Here is a 26889-nt window from a genome sequence, read left to right on the forward strand (position 1 = left end):
GATTAGGTTGATTAGAAGATTAGGAGAAAAGGTTTGAGCTTGTTGTAAGCAGAGCTCATGGTGCTAAAGCAACACTGGAGCTGCATAAAAATGTGTTGCCTACAGATCATGAATGTCACATTTCAAGAACTGTCCAAGCCTACAGCAATGATATGACACCTATATGAAAGTTATTAATTTGTAGTCAACTATGAAACATAATATGCCAGACAGGGGCGAAAAAGAACAGTAAAAATACAGACAGATGGGCAACTACAAATGACTCTTTGGATACAGGCTGTAAAACAGTGAAAATATAATGTGTTGATTTTTGTATATTATAGGCTACAGAATAATATGAATATTGAATATGAATGAAGCTTACTTTCACTGATTTATAGTAGGCCTGTACCAGCCACACAACTACCAGCGATTGTAAACCTGCATCATCATAATTGTAGGCCACACACCATGGGCCATGATACTGTGGATAGCCTACCCCCTCCCCTGTCTCTGATGATCAGTGTCACTGACACTGCCATGTCACTGTCACTGCCACTGCCCCTCCTCTGCACCCTCCACTGGCTCCCGGTAGCAGCTCGCATCAGATTCAAGACCCTGGTGCTCGCCTACCGGGCGGCAAAGGGAACAGCCCCTCCCTACTTGCAAGCAATGGTCAGCCCCCAAACCCCTGCACGATCACTCCGCTCTTGCACCTCGGCTGGCCACCTGGCACCGCCGCCTCTACGTGGATGCAGCAGCCGCACTACTCGGTCACAGCTTTTCACTGTCCTGGCGCCCCGCTGGTGGAATGAGCTTCCCCCTGCTGTCATGACTGCAGAGTCAGTACCAATCTTTCACCGTAGATTGAAAACCCATCTCTTCAGGCTACATCTTAAGTTCCTCCTAAAGACCTCTTCACCCTCACTACCCCCCTGTACTAACCCTAACCCTAACCCTAGAGACCTCTTCACCCCCACTACCCCCCTGTACAAGTTATTTTTCCTGTTAAAAAAATAAAATATATATATTTTTTAAATCTTCTTCTAGCATTGTGACTGCCAATGGCCCCTGGTCTGAGCATCGATTACTCTATCTTATGATGACTGATGGATAGATGATTCACTTACTTAAATCAATGCATTTGCTGTAAGTCGCTTTGGATAAAGGCGTCTGCTAAATACTGTAAATGTAATCAGTGGAGCGGACAGATCTCACACCATGTAGCTATTTCAAATTAAGTTTTGGTCATATTTTTACAGCCTAAAAAACAGGGAGAAAGAAGACTGAGTTATTACAACCGTGGTTGCGCGCAGTCTGTAAAATTGACTGACATTGCCTATTTGCACAGGACTAAAATTACAGAGATGCTCTGGTAATGATTACATAAAGTCTTACCCATATTTTTGCGTTGGAATAAAAACACACGCACACACATGATCTTATACTGTAGCTCTTTGTCTAACTGACATGCTGCTGAAAGGAGCCAAGCCTAATAGGAAACAAGGTAATGCATGGCTAGAACTCCATTCTCCAGCATTCCCAATCACTTCCCACTCTCCTCACCTGGATGTCCCTATCTCCCCAGTTCTATATCTCATCCATTTGTAATGTCGGTTAGGGTTGGGCGGTATAACGGTAATACGGTATCCCGCAGGTTTTGAAAATGCCCACGGTATGCTTTTGAATGCAGTCATAAAACGTCTGCTCCATTATCTATCAAACTACCAAAGTAAGCGTTGTTTGTCAATTCACAATGTGTAACAGCGCCGTTGCCAGCGTGGTCGGACAAAGTATTACAATCATTTCAGGAGTATAACTTTTGGGGTGCTGCACGTGACCTCTTCCACCTAAGGTTAGAGAAGGAGAAAAAAAAAGATGACAAGCGCTAATGACTTGGTCCCTAAAAAATGGCATTGCTGCTATATGGCAGTATTTTGGGTTCCGACCGTCCGATAAAGGAGAGCCTGCAGACTTGGACGAGGTTATTTACAAGATTTGCATGAAAAAGATGAAGGCCAGAGATGTAAACACTAATGGGAACTAATCTACACTCGCACCTCAAATTGAAACACCCATTAACAGCTGCACGGATGGGATATCTGTCTATATCAAATGCTGCTGTCGGATTCTAACAGCTATTCGCTGACAATAAATATGTGGTCGTCAGTTAACATGACGCCATACATGTCGTTAACCGTCCACTTTGTCACACCCTACTGGAAACTACAGTCAAAATGCCGACAGACTAGTTTTTTCCCCAGAAAACCACACGGCGGACAACATTGTTGATGCACTCCGCGCGGCACTTGGATGCGAATAAACTCTCGGCTATAACAACAGACAATGCTGCTAACATTGCAACCGCCATCAGGGCCTTGAATTGGCTCAACTGTTTTGGCCACAACCTCAATCTAGCGATTACAAACGCAGTGCAGGACCAGAGGCAACGGACAGACCAGGCCCTTGGAGTCTGCCGTGCAATTATGCCGCCTACTCTCACAGCTGGCCCTGAAAGAGAGCTCAAAAAGAAGCGAGCGGAATTAGGACTCACAGAGTATCATAACGGTAACTAAATCAATGTTTTATAGACAAATTATAGCCTGTATGACATGATATGACATAGGACATGAGACAAGTTATATTAATAGAAATGCAGTGAGTGATGCTTCTTATCAAACTATCATATTATGCTATCCCGACTGTTGTAGTTTAGTTTTTCAAGCAGTGATCGGGATGTAAGAACAAATTATTGTTTAGGCTAAATGTCATACGGTATAGCAGTCACCCCATAAATAATTCAGTTTTTCAATGTAGATTAAATATATGGAGCAAAGACGGCTCCCGCCATCCCCACGCAACGTTATTTGTTTTTATTTTTCGCGGGAATACTGTATACTCCGGTAAAATTTGAGGACGGTATAAAGGTATGAAAAAATGTATACCGCCCAACTCTAATGTTGGTGTACTGACTAGGCATGTTCTACGTACCATGAGTTGACATAGTCAGCCTCACCTGTTTGTATTTTTATGCATAGTAAATGTTTTGTGACTTCTCTGCGTCTGACTCTTCACATCTATCTCCTCTGTGTTGCAGAACGAGTCTCGTAACATTGAGATGCTGGCAGCTGCCTGTGCCGTGGGGGTGGGCTGCTGTTTTGCTGCCCCTATCGGAGGTGAGTGCCGCCATGTCACTATACCACCCGTGATACTGGCTGTGTGTGTGTGTGTGTGTGTGTGTGTGTGTGTGTGTGTGTGTGTGTGTGTGTGTGTGTGTGTGTGTGTGACACATACGCACATGCACAAAAACGAACCCCCTTGGTTGGTCACAGTTTGTTAATGTTCTAATAATGTTTGTGTCCAAGTGTGTCCTTGAGGGATGAACTATTGTGTGTGTGTGTGTGTGTGTGTGTGTGTGCGTGTGCGTGTGTTTGTGTCTGTGTTGTAGGCGTGCTGTTCAGTATTGAAGTAACGTCTACATTCTTTGCGGTGAGGAACTACTGGAGAGGGTTCTTTGCTGCAACCTTCAGTGCCTTCATCTTCAGAGTGCTAGCTGTATGGAACCGAGATGAGGGTAAGGATTGTCAGGGTGATTTTCAAACAGGTGCAAACAGATATGCAAGTGTAATCAGAGGTTTGAGCCTCTGTGTGTCCCTCCACAGAGACCATCACAGCACTCTTTAAAACACGATTCCGTCTGGACTTCCCCTTTGACCTCCAGGAGCTCCCAGCCTTTGCTGTTATTGGGTGAGTCAGTTATGCATGTGTGTGTCAACAACCATCAAGATATTAGCTAGTGAGCCAGTAACATGTGCAAGCTGTTAGCCTCAGTTGGCTAGCGAAAGCATTTAGCATAGCCTCAGTTAGGTAGTGAAAGCCATAAGCATTGCCTTGGTTGTGCTAGTGAAGGTGTATAGGATAGCCACACTTATCACCTACTGTAACATGGATAATTTAGTTAGTGAGCACATTTAGGATGTCTTATTTTAGCCTTCCCTAGCCTGAGGGCTTTTCCCTGGCAGCGAATGGAACCAGAACCTCTCAGGAGAAAGAGGCCTGTTTGGGAGGTAGATAAAGAGGGGAGCGCTCTCTCTCTCTCTCTCTTTCTTTCTCTATCTCTTCTTGTCACATGAAAGAACAGTCCCGCATCTAACTCTGCGTGGGCTCCCATGGAGAAGAAAATCCCTCTCTCCTTTTTTCTCCCCTTTTTGTCTGGGGGTGTCCTCCCACCCCGATCTGAGCACTCACTTTGACTCATAAGTGAACAAACCGCTGCCTCTGGAGAACAGAGCCGTCTTATTCCTTTTTAAGTGTGTGTGAGTGTGTGTGTGTGTGTGCACCCTCTATCTTTCCTCTCACCAATGCCTTGATGTCCTGTGGAGAAAGTCAGTCAGGGTTCCTGTCAACTAGGGCAGATAGAGAGGAGCTATGCTAGCTAGGGCAACTCTTTGTCTAGTAAATCCCTTATATTCTTCCAGACTACATTCAGCTAACACTCCAATGAAGATCTAGAGTCCAACTTATACGCACATACACACATACACACACACACACACACACACACACACACACACACAAACACAAACACATGTTTCAAAGGCTGGTCATACAACATTATTCTCTCTCCTCACCTATTCATAATTTATTCAGGAGTATTTGACAGGATTAATTATGCAGTGACATTAATTTATGAGCATTCATATACTTAGCTGAGGGGGACTTTGTAGTTCTCAAAGGCTCTGCAACCACTTGGTACTCAAGGCTGGAGAATGTCTCAATCTCTCCCACCACCACTTACACAGAGTGGATACATGCTGAGCACTTACTTAAATACAGGCTTATATAAACCTCTCTTTCGCTCTCCTTCATCTCCCCCCCCCCCCCCCCCCTCTCTCTCTCTGCAGTATTGCTAGTGGCTTCGGTGGTGCTCTGTTTGTCTATCTGAACAGACTGATTGTCCAGTTCATCAGGAAACAGAAGGCTATCAACAAGTTCCTCATGAAGAAGTGAGTGATGTCACCTTCACAGAAGCCACTGGGTCAATTTGCCTGAATTTTATGACATGATCTTACTGGTGGAGTTGAATACACACACACACATACACACACACACTCACACATGCCTGTTCCCAGGTTGGAATATAGATTTGAGCTTTCTTAGTAGAAGAGCTCCCAAAGCTCCCTATAGCAGAGATGGATGAAGACATTCATCATAAGAGCTGTTTATTTATCATTCATTATTAATCATCGGATAAATGTGTCTGAGTAGTTTGAGATTTTAGAACCGATACAATATGCTGTTTTACCCACAGTCACTGCCCCTCTTGTCCCCTCTCACCTCCCACCCCTCTCCACCTAGGCGTCTGCTGTACCCAGCACTGGTCACTCTACTGGTGTCCACTCTAACCTTTCCCCCTGGATTTGGACAGTTCATGGCAGGCAAGGTTAGTTCCACCCAGCCACCCATGGTAACTGGATCTTGAAGTTTGTAACTCTTTTCACTACGTTGCTATGGAAGAATATAGACATGTCTATGACATACAATGAGACACACACTCACGTGGCTTCACCACATTGGAAGTGTTAAATGTGAACGGTGCATCATCAACGGTGGAGAGAGAGGATTGAGGAGAGTGTGCGTGTGTGTGACTATGTTCCATGAGTAAAGATGGTTTAGAGTGACTAATGTAGTTGCCTCTCCGCTTTTGTTCCGCTCATCGGTCTAATTAGCAGAATTAACAGCAGAATATTCAACGGGTCCTCAGGCCTGAAACACACACACACAGACGCACAGGCACAGTATTTTTCTTTACCTCTTCACTCCATCACTGTCTCTGTAATGAGGGTGAGTCAGACTCTTGTAGTAAATCAGCCACACTAAGCTGATTCTCTGCCTAACTGCACTGCTACCTAAAAGGTACATACTGAAGTCAGTAACACACTAGCCAAACCAAACACAACTCTACACCAGCTCACAGTGGCTTTCACACAACTTCACACTCCAAAAGCCTACCCAGTTCACATTCCATTATCACCTCCATTGCCTTAAGTGAATCTATTCCAAACTTTGATCAGGTTCCTGCTGTGTTATCCTTCAGAACACCGTCATGACATTAGATTGAAAGGAAAACACCAGTTATCAGATTCACAGGACTGTGTGTGATGTCACTTCAACCAAAACAGTTGTTAATCCTAGCTCGTAACAAAAGCTTAGTTGATCCGAGCTCCAACCAAAACCGTTGTCGATCCTTCCTCCAACCAAAACCACCTCCAACCAAAACCTTTGTTAATCCTACCTCCAACCGAAACTAAAGGTTACAAATGTAACCCAGGTTCTCTGAAGGAGATGAGGTAGACCCCTCACTATGGGACACACACTTGTGTGTACCTTTCACTGAAGACACCTATTTAATCATGCCTGGTACAGGCCGGTGACACTTGCAAGCGATAGCCCTGTCTACCATTCCATCCAGTGAACCACTCTTCACGAGCTCAACGCGAGAGGAGCAATGAGGTGAAGGGTCTCCCTCATCTCCCTCATCAGAGAATCTGGGTTACATTTGTAACCTTTAGTTCCCTTCAGTCGACTTCAGGTTCTCCCTGAAAAATGCCCTGGCTGCCTGGTCCGAACTGGAAACCTGTACGGATGCAAGAATGCAGTCTCCAAACCAGCACTAAAGACGATAGGCACCACAGAGGTGGTAGGTGGTAGAACCTTTGAAAGGTATGAGGAGAAGCCCAAACTGGCAGCTGCATATATCTCTGAAACAGTGACACTCTTGAACAGGGCCCAGGATGCTGCCAACCCACGGGTGGTCCCCACAGGGGGCTGCAAAAAGCTCTGTTCGTGCGAAGTGTAGGAGCTAGCAATTGGTCAGATTCAGCTAGTTAGCCAAAGCTTACACTCATTCACAAGGCAGCTAGCTAGGAATTATGTCAAACTAGTCCTGGGACTACAAACATGAGCTAGCCAACCATCCTGTGAACAGGGCGCTAATATTTCTCACACAAGGCGAGAAATGTTTTTCTTGTCAAAGCTAGCCATGGCCTCAGGCATTCAGAGACAACAGGTCACTTAGTTTGCCAACCATCCAAGTGCTAGCTGTAGCCTACACAAGAGACCTAGCGATTTAGAATAATTACCTGAGGAATTATTGTCAAACTAGTACACAGGCTAGCTATAGATCTTCTCGTGTTAGCCTGCTAGCTCAGAGAGTTAACACAAGGTGAAAATCAACTTGCCTTCCCAAATTTTTCGACAATATTCCTTGAATGTCGATCTGAAGCACAGGATTCCAGTAGAGATAACCTAATGTCCTGGGAGAATCACAGGATTCTCATTAGAACAGTTAAGTTGTAGCTAGCTACAAGAATACGACTACAGTACGCTTTGGACAGCCAACGAGTGAAGAGTTGAAACGATGAAATAGTGAGCTTGCTGCATCTCTTTATTGGGAGAGTGATAGGCGGAGCTATCGATTGCAAGTGTCACCGGACTCTACCAGGCGTGACTGAATAGGGTCTTCAGTGAAAGGTACACAAGTGTGTGTCCCAAAGTGAGGGGTCTAACCGAATCGACGAATGTGAAGGCAAAATGCAATCAGTAGGAAACCTGTTAATTCAGATCAGAGTAAATCAGATCAGTGTCTCGGGTGAAATCTATCTATCTAACTTCCTCTACCTCATCTCTCAGTGCCTAATATGATGTCACTTCCTGTACCCTCCAGCTGACCCAGAAGGAGTCTCTGGTGACATTGCTAGACAACAGGACATGGGCCAAGCAGGGCATTGCGGAGGAGTTTGACTACATCGGCCACTCGCAGGCCTGGAAACACCCCCAGGTCAACGTCTTTGTCACACTGGTGCTCTTCATCGTCATGAAGGTAGGAACCTCATCATGATCATAATACTCATTATCATCCTCTTTCCCGCCTTCTCATATTGTGATTCAACTCCTGCACTGTTACAAGGCCTGTGTAGTTTGAAGTGGCCACCTAGTCTCCTTTCCTTTGTGACCATGGATCTGAATCAACATGATATTTGTAAGCAATAAGATGCCATCCTATCCTGTCAATTGGCTTACCAGTGATTATGAGGGAAGGAGATGAGGACAGGGGGACGTGTACTGTATGTAAGACTATTGGGACACAACCCATTTCCCCTTGGCCTCAGTGTTACAGTATATCAGAGCTTTAAGAATGGTTACATTGTTGTGCTTTGATGTGTGTGTGTGTGTGTGTGTGGGGATTGGAGGTTGTGGGCGAGTGACTGAGGGGTGTGTGATCTCTTTAGAGAGATCTGATTGAGTGTGATGATCTGTTCCGCAGTAATGGAAGACTGATACTGTATACTCTCCTCTTTCTTTTTCTCTCTCACTTTCTCTCTCTCTCTCTCTCTCTCTGTCTCTCTCTCTGCTGTCTTGCTGTTCTTATCATGTCTATCATGCCCTCCCTCTCAGACTCAGGAAAAATGTTTAAAACATACTATTAAATACCAGTGGGACCAGCTCATACATTGAAATGACTTTATAGAATGTACATTTATCTTCTCTCCATCTCTCTATTCTCTTCACTCTCTCTCTATCCTCCTCTCCCTCTCTTTCTTTCCATTTGCTTTGCACACATGTACACACACACACACACACACACACTCACACACTCTCACAACAATATAACGTTTGTTTTGTAACCCAAGACTATTTGTATGCTGCAATTAAGCAGGTCTAAAGGTTCACAGTGTGAACTGTGTATATTAATACCAACGTGTGTGTGTGTGTGTGTGTGTGTGTGTGTGTGTGTGTGTGTGTGTGTGTGCGCCCACTTCTTCTTGCTCAACACGCCCTCTATTGGAGGCAGTGGTGGCCGATCTGTAATTGAAGTGGGAATAGGAGTTGGGGCCCCTGAAGGCCTCTGGGGGACCTGAGCAATAGACTGTCCTCTGGATCTGTCAAACACACCCACACACACACACACACACACACACAAGCCTTCTTGACAAATGACAAATTAAATAGAGTATAAATGTCCTGGCTACTGCTTCAAAACTCTTCCCCTTGAGCTTGCCTCCACTTCTCCCTGCCTCTTCTCCCCCTCTCTCTTTATCTGTAGGTCCACACATCTCAAGCTTTTTCTTCCACCGATGTCCTGCTGTCTTTCCCCCATCCTTACCCTCTTCTCTACCTCTTTCCCTCTTCTTTCTCCCCAGTCTCTTCTCTTTACCCCTCTCCCCTTCTTTCATTTCTCTCTCCCTCATCTCTCTGGGTTAAGAGGAACTTTTAAAAACGGTTTAGCTAATGTCTTGTTCGCATATGGAAGGAGCAGGTGTGAGCCCTCTGGAACATCTGTTTGTGTGTGTGTGTGTGTGTGTGTGTGTGTGTGTGTGTGGGCGGGCGTGTGTGCGTGTGCGCATAATATGGGCTCTAACCCTTCTCCCTAATAACCTCATTGAGCCCTAAAGGCCTTTTTTCATTTTCATAGATACCACCATAAACAGGCTGTGACACACTTGTGGCCATCTTTGGGTGTGTGGGTGTGTGAGGGTGTGTGTGAGAGACAGAGAGCACCAGAGAGAGAACAGGGGAGGTGGAGAGGCCAACAAAGAAGAAGGGAAAGGAGGGAATTACAAATGTGTGTGAGAGAGAAGTGTGCTGATGCACTGCTGTATACATTTGGTCACAGTTGTTGTTGGTTTGTAGTGATCGAATGCATGTTGTGATGTAGGTACGGGGAAGATAGAATAGAGTAGGACCCTAGTAGACACTATACTATGAAAGTCACACCTCAAGCCAGAGGGGGCGGTCACAGCGCTGGCTACTGGCCGGTTCTCCCCCAGGGGAAATAAAGGAGGGAATAAGGAAGACGCGAGAGAGGAAGCGCATCTTGCTCATATGGAAACTTCCCATCTCTGAAGATTATGTTATTCTTTAAGTTGCACCGACTTTATATTTCTGGACCTTATCCTAATCAATGAACATTCCAAGACAAGAGCGAGGGCTTGCCAATGCAAGAGTATCGGGACATACCCCCCCTGCGCCCCGGTAAGTGACCGCATTTCGTTAGAGTTAACAAGCTAATAGCTAGTCTAGATAGACCTTAGACCGAGCCCAACAGGTCGGCTAGCGCACTAGTTTGTAACAGTTAGGGGCTCGTCCAAGATTGATTGATTGTGTTTGTGATGATAAAGTGGCGGATCCTCTCTGTGTTGTTAAGCGTATATGATTGTTGGAATGATTGAGGGATTGATGGGGGAACAAAGAGAGGGTGTCAAATACAGTACAATATTGGATGATGGAGATGGAACTTGAAAAAGCCAGGTTTCACCTACAACAAGAACAGCTGAGACAGCAGCAAATGTAATGTGCAGGAAGTGGATATTTTGTTTTCCTGGTTTGAGAAGATAGTTAAAAGGATAAATTGCCAGCACTGTATTGGAATTTGTTACTGCAAGGTGTGTCAGTATGGAAAGCACAGGAAGCTTATGCAGCCTTGCATTTTGGCGGCCTCAAGAGGATTATGAGATTGTTCAAAAGGCAGTTGTAGTCACGTAAGAGCTGGTATCAGAGAAATACCGACAGATATTTCATACCCTACGGAGTGAACCGGAGGAGACTTACCTAGAATTATCTAGGCAACAAGAGAACACATTTGACAGACTGTGTCGATCCAGTGGGGCATCCACTTTCGAGGAATTGTGGCAGTTGATTTTGGTGGAACAATTTAAAGATAGCTTACCCACACAGCTGGAGGTACATATCCAGGAAATAGCAGTAACTATGATCTGGATGTGAGTTAGGAAGGTACCCTACATACATGTGGAGTTTGCTGTCAGGATAGCCTATAGTTAATTTTGTTTACTACAGCAATATTTCTAAACACTGAAAAGGGTCTATAACACATTGTAAGCCTATCCATTCGAATTGCTTAATGATGCCCCTGGTGGTTGTTTTGCAGAGGTAAAATACCTTTAAAAAAACATTTGAAAAAGACAATTTGACTCGCTACTGCCGTGGTGGACAGCGGCCCTCACGTTTTACCAGTGAGTGTTCGGCTGCAGAATACTGAGGCGGTGGCCGAGTTGGACACCCAGCTGGGGGAGCTATCGGAAGCCCAGATGGATGATGTTAAATGTTTCACCTCTCTCTGTTTGCTGATGTGCCAGGTCGTATGTCCATAGCAGTACATGATGTGGACACAGAAAAGGCGGTTCCTATTAAGTAACATCTATGCAGGGTGAATCCGGTTAAATTGGCCCAAGTTAAAGAGGAGGTGGCCTTTATGCTGGATATGAATGGTAGGTGAATGGTAGGAAGATGATGGGATTCTTGGGTATGTGTGGATTATATCGGAGATTTGTGTCTCATTTTGCAGTGTTAACTGAGCCCTTGACTAACCTATTGTGAGAAGTCTGTAAAGTTCCTATGGACGGAAACATGCCAGGTAGCCTAGGAGCAGGTGAATGCTATCTTGTACAGTGAGCCAGTGTTGAGAGCCCCGGATTTTGACAGGCTGTTCAGGCTGGTGATAGACATGTGAGTATTGGAGCTTTGCTCTTACAGGCCGACTGGGATGGTGTAGAGTGGCCTGTGCCCTATTTTTCAAAGAAACGGAATAGGCATCAGCAGGTCTATTCCACCGTTGAAAAGGAGGTCTTGGCGTTGGTAATGGCTGTCCAACGTTTCAAGGTGTATAGTACGTGTCTAGCTGTGAGGGGGATTACCTATTTGTAGAAGTTCAAAATCACATTAACAATCAGCGGATGCTTGGTGTTGCAGCTGTATAACTACCCTCTGTCCGCCACTTGGCATGAAAGGATAATGGAGGTAACGGACGCCCACTCAATGGGGTAGATGGTCGGTTGGTGTTACAAGGGATGTTTTTTGAGATGCTCAAGGTCTACCAGGCTAGGGACCGTTGACGCATTATTTTATGGTAGAAAAAAAACAAGAAAACAAACATAAGGTATAAGTGTGTGTGTGTGGGGGGGGGGGGGGGGTGGTCACAGCATTGGCTACTGGCCAGTTCTCCCCAGGGGAAATAAAGAAGGAGGGAATAAGGAACCGGCTTGCTCGAATGGAAACTTCCCACCTCGGAAGATTATGTTACTAAATTATTAAGTTGCACAGACTTTATATTTCTGGACCTTACCCTAATCAATGAACATTCCAAGACAAGAGCGTGGCCTGGCTGATGCAAGAGAATAGGGACTTACCTCCCCTGCGCCACAGTTAGTGACCACATCTCCTCCGCAGGACACCTACACTATACAGTTCCACTCTCACGTCCTTGACCTTGGACCGAGCCTGACAGGTAGGCTAACGGACTAGTTTGTAACTCTGTAACTTCAAACACACTGTTACAGAGGTTACTACTGGAGGTAGTATGCAGTATTGGAGGTGATGTTGAACAGCAGCCGGTCATATGGCATGATAATGATGAAAATATCTGCTCCTACCTGCATGAGCGCATTGCCCAGGCAACCCTATGGCAACCCGGTGGCAAAGCCAAGGGTGACAGTCACCAGGCAGGAAGTGAGCATGTCAACCTCATCACCATGGGGATAGCCGCTGCCCTGCATCTCCTACTGTTCAAGGGGAAGTGATGCTGACATTCTGTGTGTCTGTGTATGTCGTTTGTGTCGTTTGTGTCGTGTGTGTCGTGTGTGTCGTGTCGTGTGTGTCGTGTCGTGTGTGTGTGTGTGTGTGTGTGTGTGTGTGTGTGTGTGAGTGCGTGTGCGTGCATGCTCATTCTGGCGTTGTGTGTGTTTAAAAGACTGAGACCTATTACCAGAGCAGTAGAGATGGCCACATCCACATTATGATGTCATAACAAAGCTGAGACTGACCAAGAGAGATAACGTAAAGAGTGATGGTGGCAGATGAAAAGAAAAGACAGGTGATGCGGGTGAGAAATACTGCAAGGCAGGACTGTGCGGTTATGGGTAATCCTAGAGTCTAGACTGACCCTAGTCTCACACACGCATGTTTTCACAAAGTTCATCAATTAACAACATTAATGGGGGAGTTGAAATAACACACACAGAAATTCAGACACACAAACATACACACACACACTCATCCAGATATTATCTACCTCTGTAATAACCTTAAGCCGATGTTATGAGTTTCCAGATCCTTTAAACCCACCTCTGTCTTATTGAGTTTGACCAACCCTGTGTGTGCGTGCGTGCGTGCGTGCGTGTTGCTTTAGCCAAGTGTTGAGATCAGAGCAGACATTTAAGGCCCTGATGCCTGTTGATTCACTGCATCCAAGCACTCATCATGTAGACGTGGGTGTGGGTGGGTGTGCGTGCATGCGTGCGTGTCTGCATGCGTCAGTCGGTCTATAAAGGGTTGTCTCAGGGCAACCCAATACATACCTTGATGGCACTTCCTCTGCCTTGTTATATTTCCCATCACTGACCCTGTTTGGGTGCAGGTGTGAGACATGACAGGTGTGTGACGTGTGACGTGTGTGACGTGTGACGTGTGTGTGTGTGTGTGTGTGTGTGTGTGTGTGTGTGTGTGTGTGTGTGTGTGTGTGTTTGAGAAGAAGAAACAGAGAAGGAGAAAGAGAGAGAGGCGGAGACAGAGAGCCCCTCAGTGTATGCGATAGGTGTGGAAGCAGCAGTGTAGGGTTACTGAAGGAGATCCATTACTTCACAGTGGCAGCTGGGCTTAATTACGGCTAACTAGAGAGAGAGAGGGAGGGAGAGAGAGAGATAGAGAAAGGGAGAGAGAAAGATAAGTGTAATTAAAAGGTCTATTTCAAACCGCTACAAAGTCAGATGGAGTTTTATGCAATGTCTACGTAACACTCACATTTCAACTTCACATCAATATTAATGTGTATTCTATGGGAGGCAAATAGTTGGGATGAGGTGGGCGAATGTGAGAATTTGTTTTGAAAATAGTTTTTGTGTGAGTGTGTGGGGGGTCACACTCGCAGCTTGTCACCAGTGACATTTTCCTTTGTTTGTATTCCCTAATAAGCAGTCTCTCCCATTGTTGCCTGCGTCCTCCAATCATCTAGGCCGGCTCATTACTCATGAGTTCATTTCAGTGTTTTCATCAAATTAAGATTTGAAGTGACAGTTCAATCTCACCCTGCCGGAGACCCGCATCTGAAAAGATGAGGCTCCACATCGCAAACTCAGTCATAGTGCAGCTAAAAAACCCTAACCCGAAATAATCAGGAGTCAGTGCACCTGAGTTAAATTCAGGATTGTCCTATTAGCTAATTGAAATGCCATACTGTTCTCCCTGTCTCCCTGTATCTGTGACAGTTCTGGATGTCCGCCCTAGCCACCACCATCCCCGTGCCCTGTGGAGCCTTCATGCCAGTATTTGTCATTGGTAAGAGAAGAGAATGCGTACTGTATGGTTGTGTTTCCACAATTGTATTAACACTTTCATGCTGTCCAGTTTTAGTTTTTTGGTTTGTGAATACAAAATCTTATTTCCTGTGCACGTGTTTCAGGGGCAGCGTTTGGCCGTCTCGTCGGGGAGAGCATGGCAGCCTGGTTCCCTGATGGCATTCACACAGACGGCACCATCTACCCCATTGTACCAGGAGGGTACGCTGTCGTGGGTGAGTTAGACCTGCTAATACAAAACAACATGCAGCCAAGTACCCTCCTAGTCAAGACTGGACATAACCATACCAGAGAATACATTACACTTAGACAAGACTAGACATAATTATTGTACTTCTGACTTCAGTAGACACCACCAGACTAGAACATTGACAAGAATTGACAAAACAAAAAAATACGACCTCGTTATTGATGCAAAAAGTCAATATTTTGCACAGCTAGACACAACAAGGCACTGTTGTTGACATCTGTGTTTTCCTCTGCTGCTGACAATGTTGATGATTAACCTCGGTAACACTTTACAATCAGGATACATTAATAAGTATTAATGAATGCATTCATTAACATGAATTAATTATAAATTATTGCATCTATAGAGCATTACTTGTTTGTGCATGTATTAATAAAGATATTTATAAATGCATAGTTAAGTGACTATGCTAGTAAATGTTAGTAAATGTTATAAAATGGGGGATTGGAGAAATATGTGATCTTCTAACCTGCACAGTTTTTCAAACTGTCTCAGTTTCTGGGATGAAAGGGGAAAGCAAAATAATCAAAATTTTATTACAGCCAAATGTTTGACAGCCAAATATCTGCATTATCATGTCAGTGTTGAGTGCTGCACGCTTGTTTAGGTGTCTCCAGTGACATTCCACTTTACCAGCGTATTATGTTACCTCTGGTTTCTGCAAAACAACAGTGTCAATATCTCAAACCTAAAATACATATCTAACATGCCAACATAGTAATAACACTACCCGATATATGTCATACTCACTAACAAGCAATTTCTTAGCTGCACAGTCATTTTCGAGTTAAACTGATAACTAGCATCAGAGAAATGATAGCAAGCTAACACACTTAGCTACTCTACAAGCCATGAGTAGTGTACAGTAGCATGAGTGTAGCTAGCTACTTTACTTTCCCATTAAATATTACTTCTTTACAAGAAAATGCAGCTGGCTAACTAGTTAGCTAAATGGTAAACAGTAACAGTATCCCTATGTTGGCACATTGAACTTGACTTGACACTTTGCACTTGAACTGGGGGAGTCTCACATCAGATTTGCAATAGGATTCAAGCAAGAATCAATGTTGTAAATTCCTGGGGAAATATTTACAGACTATCTGGCTGCTAAAGACATTCCCCCTGGGAAAGTTTGTAACATGTGACAATAGCCGAATATGCCTGTCACAAAGTTACAGCCTATGTGCGGGAGCATTTTGGGGGAACTATAATAGGCTCTTTGCACTAAGTGACATCACAAAAAGGCTATCCCTGTACATTAGTTTCTGAAGATTATTCTCACACAATAGTGTTACACTCAATAGTCACAATTCAGATGAGGCAATAATATTAAATAGTATAATAGGGACCATAAAGTGAAAAGCATAACCTATATTATTATGGTAGTAAACAAATTACGTATCTGGCTAGTTTGTTGGGAGCGAGGGGTAGACCTATTAGCCTAGTCTATAGCCAAATGTAGCCTAAACAAATATAATAGCCTAATAATCAACGATGTCCAATGCATTCTTTATTATTTATATAAATTCTTTAAACTCAGGGCAGGGACACAGGAAGTATATTTTCGCGAGGGGGTGCTACCTAAAATGTTGTGAGAGGGGTGAAGTGGGGCTGCCCCCTCCTTGTACCTAGAGAAAATGTTGCGTATCACCTGATAAACAAGCAATTCAGGTGATTTTTGATGGGAGAATAATGTAGCGGTTAGGGCAAGTGAAAAGCATGAAATTATCGGGTCTCACGTAAATGACACAATGACACAGTTTACCCGAGTCCACCCGTCTGGACCCGATAAACAGCGCTGATCATCAGAGGGTAGCATATATTTGTCAGTATATCAATCCCAAATCATCCAAACCTGTGCTACAATCTAGCAGGAGCCCATGTCAACGTACACCACTCAAAGTGATCGCATATAGTGAGAGAGAGCAACGTAATGCAAGATGGACATGGAGTAAGGTGACATCTTTTTTTATTTTTCCCGATTCCGACAGTGACAGCAATTCTCCCCCACACCCTTCATGTGCCCAGTTAAAATGTTGCTCATCACCTGTTAAACAAGGAATTCTGGTGACTTTTGACATGAGAATAACATAGTGAGAATAACATAGTGAGAATAACATAGTGGTTAGTGCGAGTGAAAAGCTTACAGTCAACAGTTGCACAATTTAACCAAAAAGAAGAAAGAAAAAGATACCCGCTGACAAGGGGTGCAGCCACATCCCCACACCCCCCTTCCTACGTGCCTGTCTACACTAGATTTCATAGAGCTAGCTGCACTAAATGTTAAGCCTAATACTGTACATACTAAATTAGCTAGCTTGTTAACTAGCCATGCTGTGTCACTGTCCCTGACTGAGACTCCCTGCCTGGTGCTGAAAACGGACACCTGGTAGCTTTTGTTGAAGATTTATTAAGCCAATGGACCTCATGTATGTCCAGTTTAGGCAAATCCTGAAGACAACAGGAAAAAATACATATATTTTCTGAACTGGAAGTTGGAACGTTTGTAGTCGCACGACCAGAACATTTTTTACAAGGGTAGGAAAATGAGAAGGTTCTTAGTGTCATTACGTGGCATATTCACACTGCAGGTGTCATAGGGTGTGTAGAACATTAACAAGGATGTCTGCACTCTTCCGGTCATTTGCGGAGTCAACTTTTAGCACCTAAATTAGCAAGTCTCATGGGGAAGCCTCGCAAAAAACTATGGGATCCATTTTATAAACGCATTAGGTTCAATATGATTTGAATCTGTAGATTGACATGGACAGTCAACAATTTTCCACTCAAAGCTTCCATACTATTTATGCTACTTACAATGTAACTATTATCTTTTTCTCGCGATTGACATTGGATCAAACTAATGTGCGCTATAGGCCTATGGTTGTTTTATCAAATAAACATGAAATCATTAGGCTACAGGACTCGATTTATAGGTAGGCTTCTGTAGAAAAATAGGCTATTTACTTGGAAACCAATTAACTTTTAGACATCACAGCTTCAGAACAGATTTTTATTAAGGACTTTTTTTAAGGTGTACAGGTTAGGGTTAGGGTTCCTAATAAAGTGTTCAATGAGTGTAAGTCATTCATATTTATTAACATTAACTAACATCCTTATAAGTCACTTAACTATGGATGTATTAATATCCGTATCATGTACAAATAAGTCATGCTCATGTAGATACAATAATGAATCATTAATTAATGTTAATTAATGCATTAATTAATGCTTGATCATCTATCCTTATTGTAAAGTGTTAAGTTAACCGCTATACAGGTGTGTGTGTGTGTGTGTGTGTGTGTGTGTGTGTGTGTGTGTGTGTGTGTGTGTGTGTGTGTGGGTGGGTCTGATGAATATTTTTCATCTCTAGACTTAGAGAGGTAGAGGAGCATTAGCATGAAGGGAATTTAGCCAGCGTTCGTTCACTGCCCCTGCTGCTCAACATCCTCCTCCTCCTTCTCCACCTCCCCACCACCACCACCCTCCTCCTCCTCCTCCTCCTCCTTCTCCACCTCCCCACCCGTCCAGACTCTCCCCGGCCAGCACTCATCCCTTGCTTTATATCTCCCAATGGAGTCACCCCTGCCTTCTGCTCTCTCTCTCTCTCTCTCTCTTACTCATACCACCTATCTCCTCTTCACCTGCCACTTTATTAGAAATATTGAGAGAAAAAGATTGGATCTTTCATTGTCTTTGTCTCACCCGTCTCTCCAGGTGCGGCTGCCCTGTCTGGAGCGGTCACTCACACAGTGTCAACGGCAGTCATCGTGTTTGAGTTGACAGGTCAGATCTCGCACATCTTGCCGGTAATGATAGCGGTGATCCTGGCCAATGCGGTGGCCCAGTCCCTTCAGCCCTCCCTCTATGACTCCATCATCAGGATCAAGAAACTTCCCTACCTGCCCGAGCTGGGCTGGGGACACCATGAGTGAGTGGCAGGGCGAAACACACCAACATTTCTTTCTTTCTTTCTTTCTTTCTCCCTTTCTCTCTCCCTTTCTCTCTCTCTTTCTCTCTCCCTTTCTCTCTCTCTTTCTCTCTCCCTTTCTCTCTCTTTCTCTCTCCCTTTCTCTCTCTCCGTTTCTCTCTCTCTTTCTCTCTCTCCATCCATCTCTCTGTTCCTCTACATCTCTTGCATCCGTCTCTCTCTTGTCATCTGAAGCAGGCCGAGGAATGCTACAAGTGAGTGGCTCTACACAAATGTTGACCCCTCTCCTTCGTTCTCTTTCTCTCCACCCCCGCTCTCTATCCTTTTTTTACATTTTCTTTTTATTGTGGATACTTACAGACATTTGAAATGATGTTGATTACAGGTATACATGGTGTAATTATCCCAAATTAATTAAACTTGTTTTCCTCGTCCAACCGTCTTACTTATTCTCTCTATCCCTATGTCTTGTTCCTCTATTTGGTCAGTCCCTGAGTCGGGCTGGGTTGGGCTGAGTTGGGCCTAGTATGTCTATCTTATTGTTTCTACATCAGCATCACAGTTGTCTCTGGTGTCTTTGTTATTTATCCCTCTCTTTCACTGTATCTCGCTGTGTGTGTGTGTGTGTGTGTGTGTGTGTGTGTGTACGTCACTGGGTGTAATTACCTTTTATTCAGTGATTTTCAAAAACTGCTGCCACAAACACACTACACCTGGCTGGAAATGTGTCGTAGTTTCGGAAAATCATTGAATAAAAATAAATTAAAAAATGTACCCTTGTGACATCATAGTAATGGCTAAAGGGTAATTTCCTTAAGACCTCTTCTCCTATCTTTTTGACTACAGAACATAGAAAATAGCCCTTTTCACATACTGTATGTAGACACTGGAATTGTGCTGCAGATGATGAATATGAAGTAAAGAAATGGTGTAGTGTACACAGTATTACAAAGAGCTCACTGTTGTGCGCGCACACATACACACATACACACACACACACACATACACACATACAGAATATGCACACTAGGGCTGCAACTAGCACTTATTTTGTCATCAATTAATCTATAGATTATTTTTATCGATTAGTCTAAACAATTCATTTACCAAAACAACATCATTTTGAATGCAATGATATTGATATATACTTTTTCCAAATGCATTAAAGTGTGGGTAATTGTAATGCCATCATTCAATGGTCACATACTTTATTTTATATTCAAATTGTACCTATTGACATATGATATAGTTCATCATGACTCAAACATTTGATTAATGCCTGTAAATGCTGTGGAGTGTGGATGCCTACAATACAGGTAAGTGGGAGACAATTATCCATGTCTTCCTTCTTTTCATCAATTTGTTTTATAGTATTTTATCGTCTTAGAACACCCATAGAATAGAACACCCATCAGTCTGCAGTTTTTTGTTTTTTTTTGGGGGGGGGGGGGTATTTTCAATTGGTAGGGTTAGGGCTAAAGTTAGGATCATAAATATGTGAATCGACAAATTTACATAATCAAAATAATCTACTAAGTCGACTAATCGTCGCTGCCCTAATGCACACATACATACACACACACATATATGCACACATACAAACCCTCACGCAGAGCACTGACTTCACACACACAACCACCAACTAATAGTGACTGTTACATATTGCACATTATTGCACTATTACTATTGTCACTTTATTACTATATTATATTGTATTGCTGATTTGTTGATTGTTGTCGACTGTTGCTAAGCGAAGACCCCAAAGATTTTCACTGTGTCAATTACGGCTGTATGCATCCGTGACAAATAACATTTGATGTCCAGCACCTCCCTATACTACCACTATGTACTATGGTGTGTGTCTGTCACCACCCCTGTTCATCTATCTTTAATGTCTGCTGAGGGTTGGAGGTGGTATCTGGTGATGTTGACATCACAGCAGTGTGTGTGTGTTTGGTGTGTCATGTTGTTCTTGTTGCTGGTGAAGGGCTAAAGAGCAGAAAATGGAGGTAATGATGCAGAAGACTCCCCCTCTCTCTAACTCTCTCTACCTCTGTCTCTCCTCTCTCTTGCCTCCTCACTCCCTCACACCACCTGCTTCGATTTGACTACTGAATTGATCAGTACTGTGTGTGTGTGTGGGGGAGGTGACAGTCGTGAAATTTTGGTTGTCGGTCGATCATCATGCAAATGATCAATTATCACACAATAATGAAGCAATAATAAAGCTAATATAATTGAAAAACCTTAGTTAAATAAATATTCTAACCTGCAAAGGTTTTCACACTCTCTGTTTCTGGGATGATGGGGAAAGCGAAATAATGAATAATATTAAATTATATTATGATGAGAGCATATTTAGCAGCCAAATATTACCATCTTCATGTCAGTGTTGCAGCGCTGCACAGTTGTTTGGGTTTGTTTTTCACTTATTAGTGGGTGTGTTTCAGCAAGTCCAACTTTTGTTCTTGCTCAGTTTTTCACCGCTACTCCTCCTGCAACTTTTAAGCTATTCCAGGCACACCATTTCAACTTTAAAACGTGCAGAGACCTCTAACTTGCATTGGTTACATTTATATATGTTTGTTATATTCATTATACTTTTAAACTATTCAGTGTGCACATAATTAACATGAAGCTCTATGGAAATCAAAAGATTGCATTTTTAACCACCACTGCTCTACAGCTATTCAAACCAATCCAGCTGTAAAATGTGCAGAAAACTCCAGATTATGAATCCAGTGAAAATAACTCTGAGACCTGTTATATTTTTTAAACTATTCAACTTTTTGAATCTCCTAAAAACTGTCATTAGTTAACATGGGCTGTGTTCCAAAATGCGTCTATCTAGAGCATATACCAAGTACGGATCGCAAGAACACATTTTGGAACACAGCAATTGTGTTAAAAATGAAACTTGACTTAAAACTGGAATTTATTGCCTAGCAACTAGTTTTAGATTAACAAATAATTCATTTTATTAGATGACTGACACAAATGTTGACAAAATAGCATTTGTAAATTCAATACCTTGTGTTGCCTATAGTCCTACAACTGCTTCTTAACTGATGAAAACTGCCATTTGGAAGATAGCTTAACTAGTGCTTAGAAACATACTTTTTGAGCTTTACTCGAATTTGCCTGAAATCCTATTAATTCCTATGGCCATTTACATTTGTGCATTTAGCAGACACCTTTATTCAAAGCGACTTACAACAAATACATTTGTTGAAGTAAGTGAATCATCTATCCATCAGTCATCATAAGAAAAAGTAATCTATGCTAGAAGAAGGAAGAATTACTTTTTTTCTTTATTTAAAAATAAATAAATAAATAATTTTACAGGAGAGAAACTTGTACAGGGGGTAGTAGGGATGAAGAGGTCTTTAGGAGGGACAGTTAAGATGTAGCCTGAAGAGATGGGTCTTCAATCTATGGCGGAAGATAGGTAGTGACTCTGCAGTCATGACAGCAGTGGGAAGCTCGTTCCACCAGCGGGGCGCCACGATAGTGAAAAGCCGTGACCGAGTAGCGCGGCTGCTGCATCCACGTAGCCAGACAGCTAGCTGAGGTGGAAGAGCGGAGTGATCAGGCAGGGGTTTGGGGGCTGACCCTTTCTTGCAAGTACGGAGGGGCTGTTCCCTGTAGGTCGGTAGGCGAGCACCAGGGTCTTGAATCTGATGCGGGCTGCTACCAGGAGCCAGTGAAGGGTGCGGAGGAGGGGAGTGACATGGGAGAATTTGGGGAGATTGAACACCAGACGGGCGGCAGTATTCTGGATGAGCTGCAGAGGCCTGATGGTGGAGGCGGGGAGACCGGCCAAGAGTGCGTTGCAGTAGTCAAGGCGAGAGATCACAAGTGTTTGGACCGAAGGTTGTGCTGCTTCTGTGGTGGGGAATGGACGTATCCTTCTGATGTTGTAGAGGAAGAATCTACAGGAGAGTGCTGTTGCTGTGATGTTCGCCACACAGGATAAGTGGTTGTCAAGGATCGCCCCAAGGTTCTTGGCTGTATGGGAGGAGTCAGACTATCTATAGTCCAACTACCTTTTAAATGTATCAACGACCAAAATACGACTTGCAAGCCCACAACATTTCTTCAGGAAATGTCTTTTCTAGTATTCATACTGATATGCTTGTATAGCGAACAGAGCACACACACACACACACACACTAGTAGGAATATACCCCAAGATGCACACACTGCAGATCTCCGATACTAATTCCCACACACATTGCTCAGAAATGTTTGTATACTATAGATACAGCATAAATGTTGCCCTACATTGCCCTACTCTCTTATGTACCTACAAATAGTAGCTGTACACATGAACATTCACACTCTGTTTCTCACTCTCTATCTCTCTCTCTCTCACACACACACGCACACACACAAATATAATGTCTCATGTTGGGGCGTGACTCTCCTCTGCCCTTTTGATAAATCCATCTCCAGTGTTTAAGTGGTATTTCAAAAGCTGAGTGGTATAAGGTGAAGGAACAATTATGTACATCATACTCGTGTGTGTGTGTGTGTGTGTGTGTGCTTCATAATGGTCAATTATACCTCTAAGTGCCTGCAGTCTAACAAACTCCTATGTTCATTAGACAGATTTGGGGGCCTACAGTAACTATAAGGAACTACAGTACATATATTTGCTTCAAGATTTAGAGGTTGTCAGCCTACCTGTAGGGAGCTACAGGGGCTCAGTGTATTGGTTTTTGGGGCTGTAGAGGTGTGTATTGTGTTTCGAGCTGTGTAGAAGGACAGAGGGTTGGCCTGTGTCGAGTGTTGGCATGGGCAGGGCTTGGCAGCGGAAACGAGTGCTGCTGTCGTGTCGGAGGTTGGCACACGTTGGCAGGAAGGAAATCTGTCTGTTTATAGCTGGCAGGCCTGTGGAAAGGCAGAATGTGCTGAGGTAGGACCTGCTCACACAATGACACTTCCTATACGGCTGTAGCATCCGGACGCAACATCAACTCTGTAATGCTCAGAGTTTGTGAATGACCAGTCAGCTCAGGAATGTGGTCTCAAAGTCACCTCCTAAATCTCCAATTTAGTTTTTGAGGGGTTTTTTTGCTCACTGGCTACATAGGTGGCTCTTACAGTAACACTACTTCCCTCTTTCCATCTCCTCTCACTCCCTCTCTTCTCCTCTCTTAGGAAGTATAATATCCGTGTGGAGGACATCATGGTGAGAGATGTGAGGTACATCACACTCAATTGTTGCTATAGAGACCTGCACGATGTACTACTCGCAGGACACCTCAAGACAATGGCGCTGGTGGAATCTGCAGGTGAGGCACAGACACACACACACACACAATCCCTGTACACATTTTCACTTGAAAGAGATTTCACATTTGCACGGCTCTCAAATACAAGTTAAGAAATTCTTCTATGCCAGGACTGTCTCAATTATGCAATGATGCCAAACGAATTGGCTACGCCAATTATCTAAGAAAATAATCAGATTTTGACAGAAAGGCAATTACTTAAAACATCCAAACAGTCGCCCACACACACACACACAGGCTTTGCTGTTTTCCTTAGTTTCATAATTTAAGGTTACAGTCTGTAACCCAGGTTCCCTGAAGGAGATGAGGGTGGCCCCTGCCATGGGACAAGCACTCTTGTGTCCCTATTCGCTGAAAACCTATTCAATCACAGCAAGGCTTGAGTGAACATTAGCTGTTCTGCGAACCACACACTTTCACAAACCATGTAAGCAAGGCAATATGGTAAGTTCTTCCAGTCAACTCGGTTCGACCCCGCACTATGGGACACTTGCAATTGCCAAGACCGACAGAAAAGCCTTTTGGATACCCTACTTAGTCAGCACCCATTCCAGCGCCCACAACTGTGCGCCACGGATGGAGCCGTGACATCTAGGCAGTAGAACCTCACAAAGGTGTGGGGAGACGCCCAGCTGGCCCAGGACGTAGCCAGACTGCAGTCCCCAACAACTGTAGGCCTCTGTGATAGCCTCAACTATCCAGTGAGAGAGGAGCTGCTTAGATTAGACACAACCTTGTGTCTAATCTAAGCGATGCAGACAAACATGGTTAGCGATGCAGACAAACATGGTCACATTCTCGAAATTACCTTGTTCTCTCCATGTATATGCACAGTGCACGCTGGGGGTGCAGGGTATCTCCTCTGGTGAGGAGAAGGGCAGAGGATAGAATGGGAAAAGCACAGTGGCTTGACTGCTGTACATCACCGAAATTACTTTGGGAACTAAAGGCGCGCTTTGGCGTAAAGTCAAGTTGGAGTCGCCTGGGGCAAACTGAGGACAGGTGTGGACCAATAGCTTGTGCATGTCACTCACATGTTTGGCCGTAGCTAATGCCATCTTATAAGTTTAACAGTTTCCAAGGATTCGAAACGTGTGCTGGTCAGCGCCTTGAGAACCACTGTCAGATCCCATGAGGGGACGGGTTGCCCTTCATAAAACGATAAACCAGGGGCTATTGGCAGTCACAATGCTAGAAGAAAGGAAGCTTTTTTGGTTTATTTGTTTTGTTTTCTTAGTTTAGTTTATTTACAGGAGAGAAACTTGCACGGGGGGGGGGGTAGTGGGGATGAATAGGTCTTTAGGAGGGACAGTTAAGATGTAGCCTGAAGAGATGGGTCTTCAATCTACGGTGGAAGATGACTCCTGGTGAATAAGACCCCCGTACAAGGCCCCGGTTTGTAGCCGTCCTCTAAGGGATAAAAAAAACTCTTAGGCTGAAGGTCACCTACCTAACAGGACGCTAAAAGTGATATTTTAGGCTAGTGTCGATTAGATTCACTCCGTTGTTAACTGTCTCCGTTCCCTGCTTCCTCTTTCCACACTATGCAAACATAAATAACCCACTAAAGACTTGCATGACATTAAAAAGCCCCTATAGTTAACGACAGCTCTAATCTTAACGAGTGCAAGTTGTTGTGGTTGTGGATAAGTAATTTATTGGTAAGTATACTTTTACCCAAAGGAGATAATAGACATACTACCAGATGGTAGATATCTCTGGGGCTAGAATAACCATTCAGATCCTATAATGCGCTATAAGTCTATATATTATGTAGCAAGGAGGGTATATATTCTTCGGTGACTAAAAAATAATTAAATTTAGAAAAACTTGCTTTAATTGCAGGTTAGATCTTTATTTAGGCTTAAGGCATGTCAAACATGGATTACAGACAGAATTTAAAGTTAAAAATTGTTAAAAATGTAAAAAGTAGAAAATAATAAAATCCTACCACTTTCCCTACTCTGTCTGATCTTACTTGAATATGAATTTGGAGAGGACCCAGTAGAGTCCCGTCGAACGGAACCAGGAATCAGCCACGGCTATGTTAAGGGGTTGGCAAACGTGCCCTCGGCCAAGAGACACGACTCTCGCTTCCCCTTCCAAGTGAAGCAAGGATTTCTTCCCTGAGCATAAAAATGATGCTGAGAGAGGAACAGTGGCTGAGATTTCAGAGTATGGTCGGGGTGCTCCTTCCTTAACAGCAACCAGGCTGCGAGACCTTGCGTCAGGAATTAATCAGAGTGAGCTCCGGCACTGGACAACCTCGCAGGCTGGACTCTAAGAGTCTCAGTACTAACCCGGTCTCAGGTATCAACACACTCCCTCCTGGAACAGGCCTTCAGGTTTTAACGCTTCTCAGCGGGGAATGACCGATGTAGCGCTCCGGAGAGCTCCTTATATACTCCACTCCGTTTCAGGGTGGTTTCCAGTTTAGCACTGGGATTCTAGGTACTTTTCATGTGGGGTTTTCCAATAGACTGGTCCGAGTTCGACTGAGGACACTGCTCTGAGTATGTTCACTTGAGGACTCTTCTGCAGAATTCTCTGCAGGCCTCACAGGAAACCGGTTGCTAAGCTACGTGACTCAGCTAAGTAGCTAAAATTAAGTTGCTTCTAGGGAAGTGCTTTTATGGAAGTGCTCTGTCCCTCAACTCTTGGTGTTAAAACAACAGAATAAAACAGTAAAATAATAAAACAAGTAAATAAATCAAAAACAGTAAATCAATCTATACTTCAAATTGTTACTCTTAATCATTCTTATCATTTCGATACTTGATTATAGATACAGTAGTACATCTTTTTGTGGATGTGCTTCGCTTACTTCATTCCGTAGGCCTTACACAACATTCTCTACTCACTGAGTAGGGCTACGTCCTTGAAAGTGCACTCAAGCCTTGATGTGATGGAATAGGTTTTCAGCTAATAGGGTCACAGGAGTGCTTGTCCTATTGTGAGGGGTCAAACTGAGTCGACTGATAGAGAACTATCACCCTGGTGCTCTACAATGCTGCAATATGTGTATGGGGTCTCCTGCAGTCTGCACATTAACTTACACTCTCC

General features: G+C 43.8%; 1 protein-coding gene across 1 annotated transcript in view; it reads left to right on the plus strand.

The window, feature by feature from the left end:
- Window positions 1–26889, plus strand: part of LOC310823455 (chloride channel protein 2-like) — a 91243-nt gene that overhangs the window by 47041 nt on the left and 17313 nt on the right. The window contains exons 8-17 of the mRNA XM_083696316.1: window positions 3077–3155; window positions 3428–3553; window positions 3642–3726; window positions 4884–4985; window positions 5338–5422; window positions 7706–7861; window positions 14259–14328; window positions 14453–14563; window positions 18316–18529; window positions 23693–23826. Coding sequence (XP_083552442.1) covers window positions 3077–3155; window positions 3428–3553; window positions 3642–3726; window positions 4884–4985; window positions 5338–5422; window positions 7706–7861; window positions 14259–14328; window positions 14453–14563; window positions 18316–18529; window positions 23693–23826 — 1162 coding nt within the window. The remainder of the gene's footprint in view (window positions 1–3076; window positions 3156–3427; window positions 3554–3641; window positions 3727–4883; window positions 4986–5337; window positions 5423–7705; window positions 7862–14258; window positions 14329–14452; window positions 14564–18315; window positions 18530–23692; window positions 23827–26889) is intronic.

The sequence above is a fragment of the Argentina silus genome, assembly GCF_951799395.1.
Source record: "Argentina silus genome assembly, chromosome: X".
NCBI classification, from domain to species: Eukaryota; Metazoa; Chordata; class Actinopteri; order Argentiniformes; family Argentinidae; genus Argentina; species Argentina silus.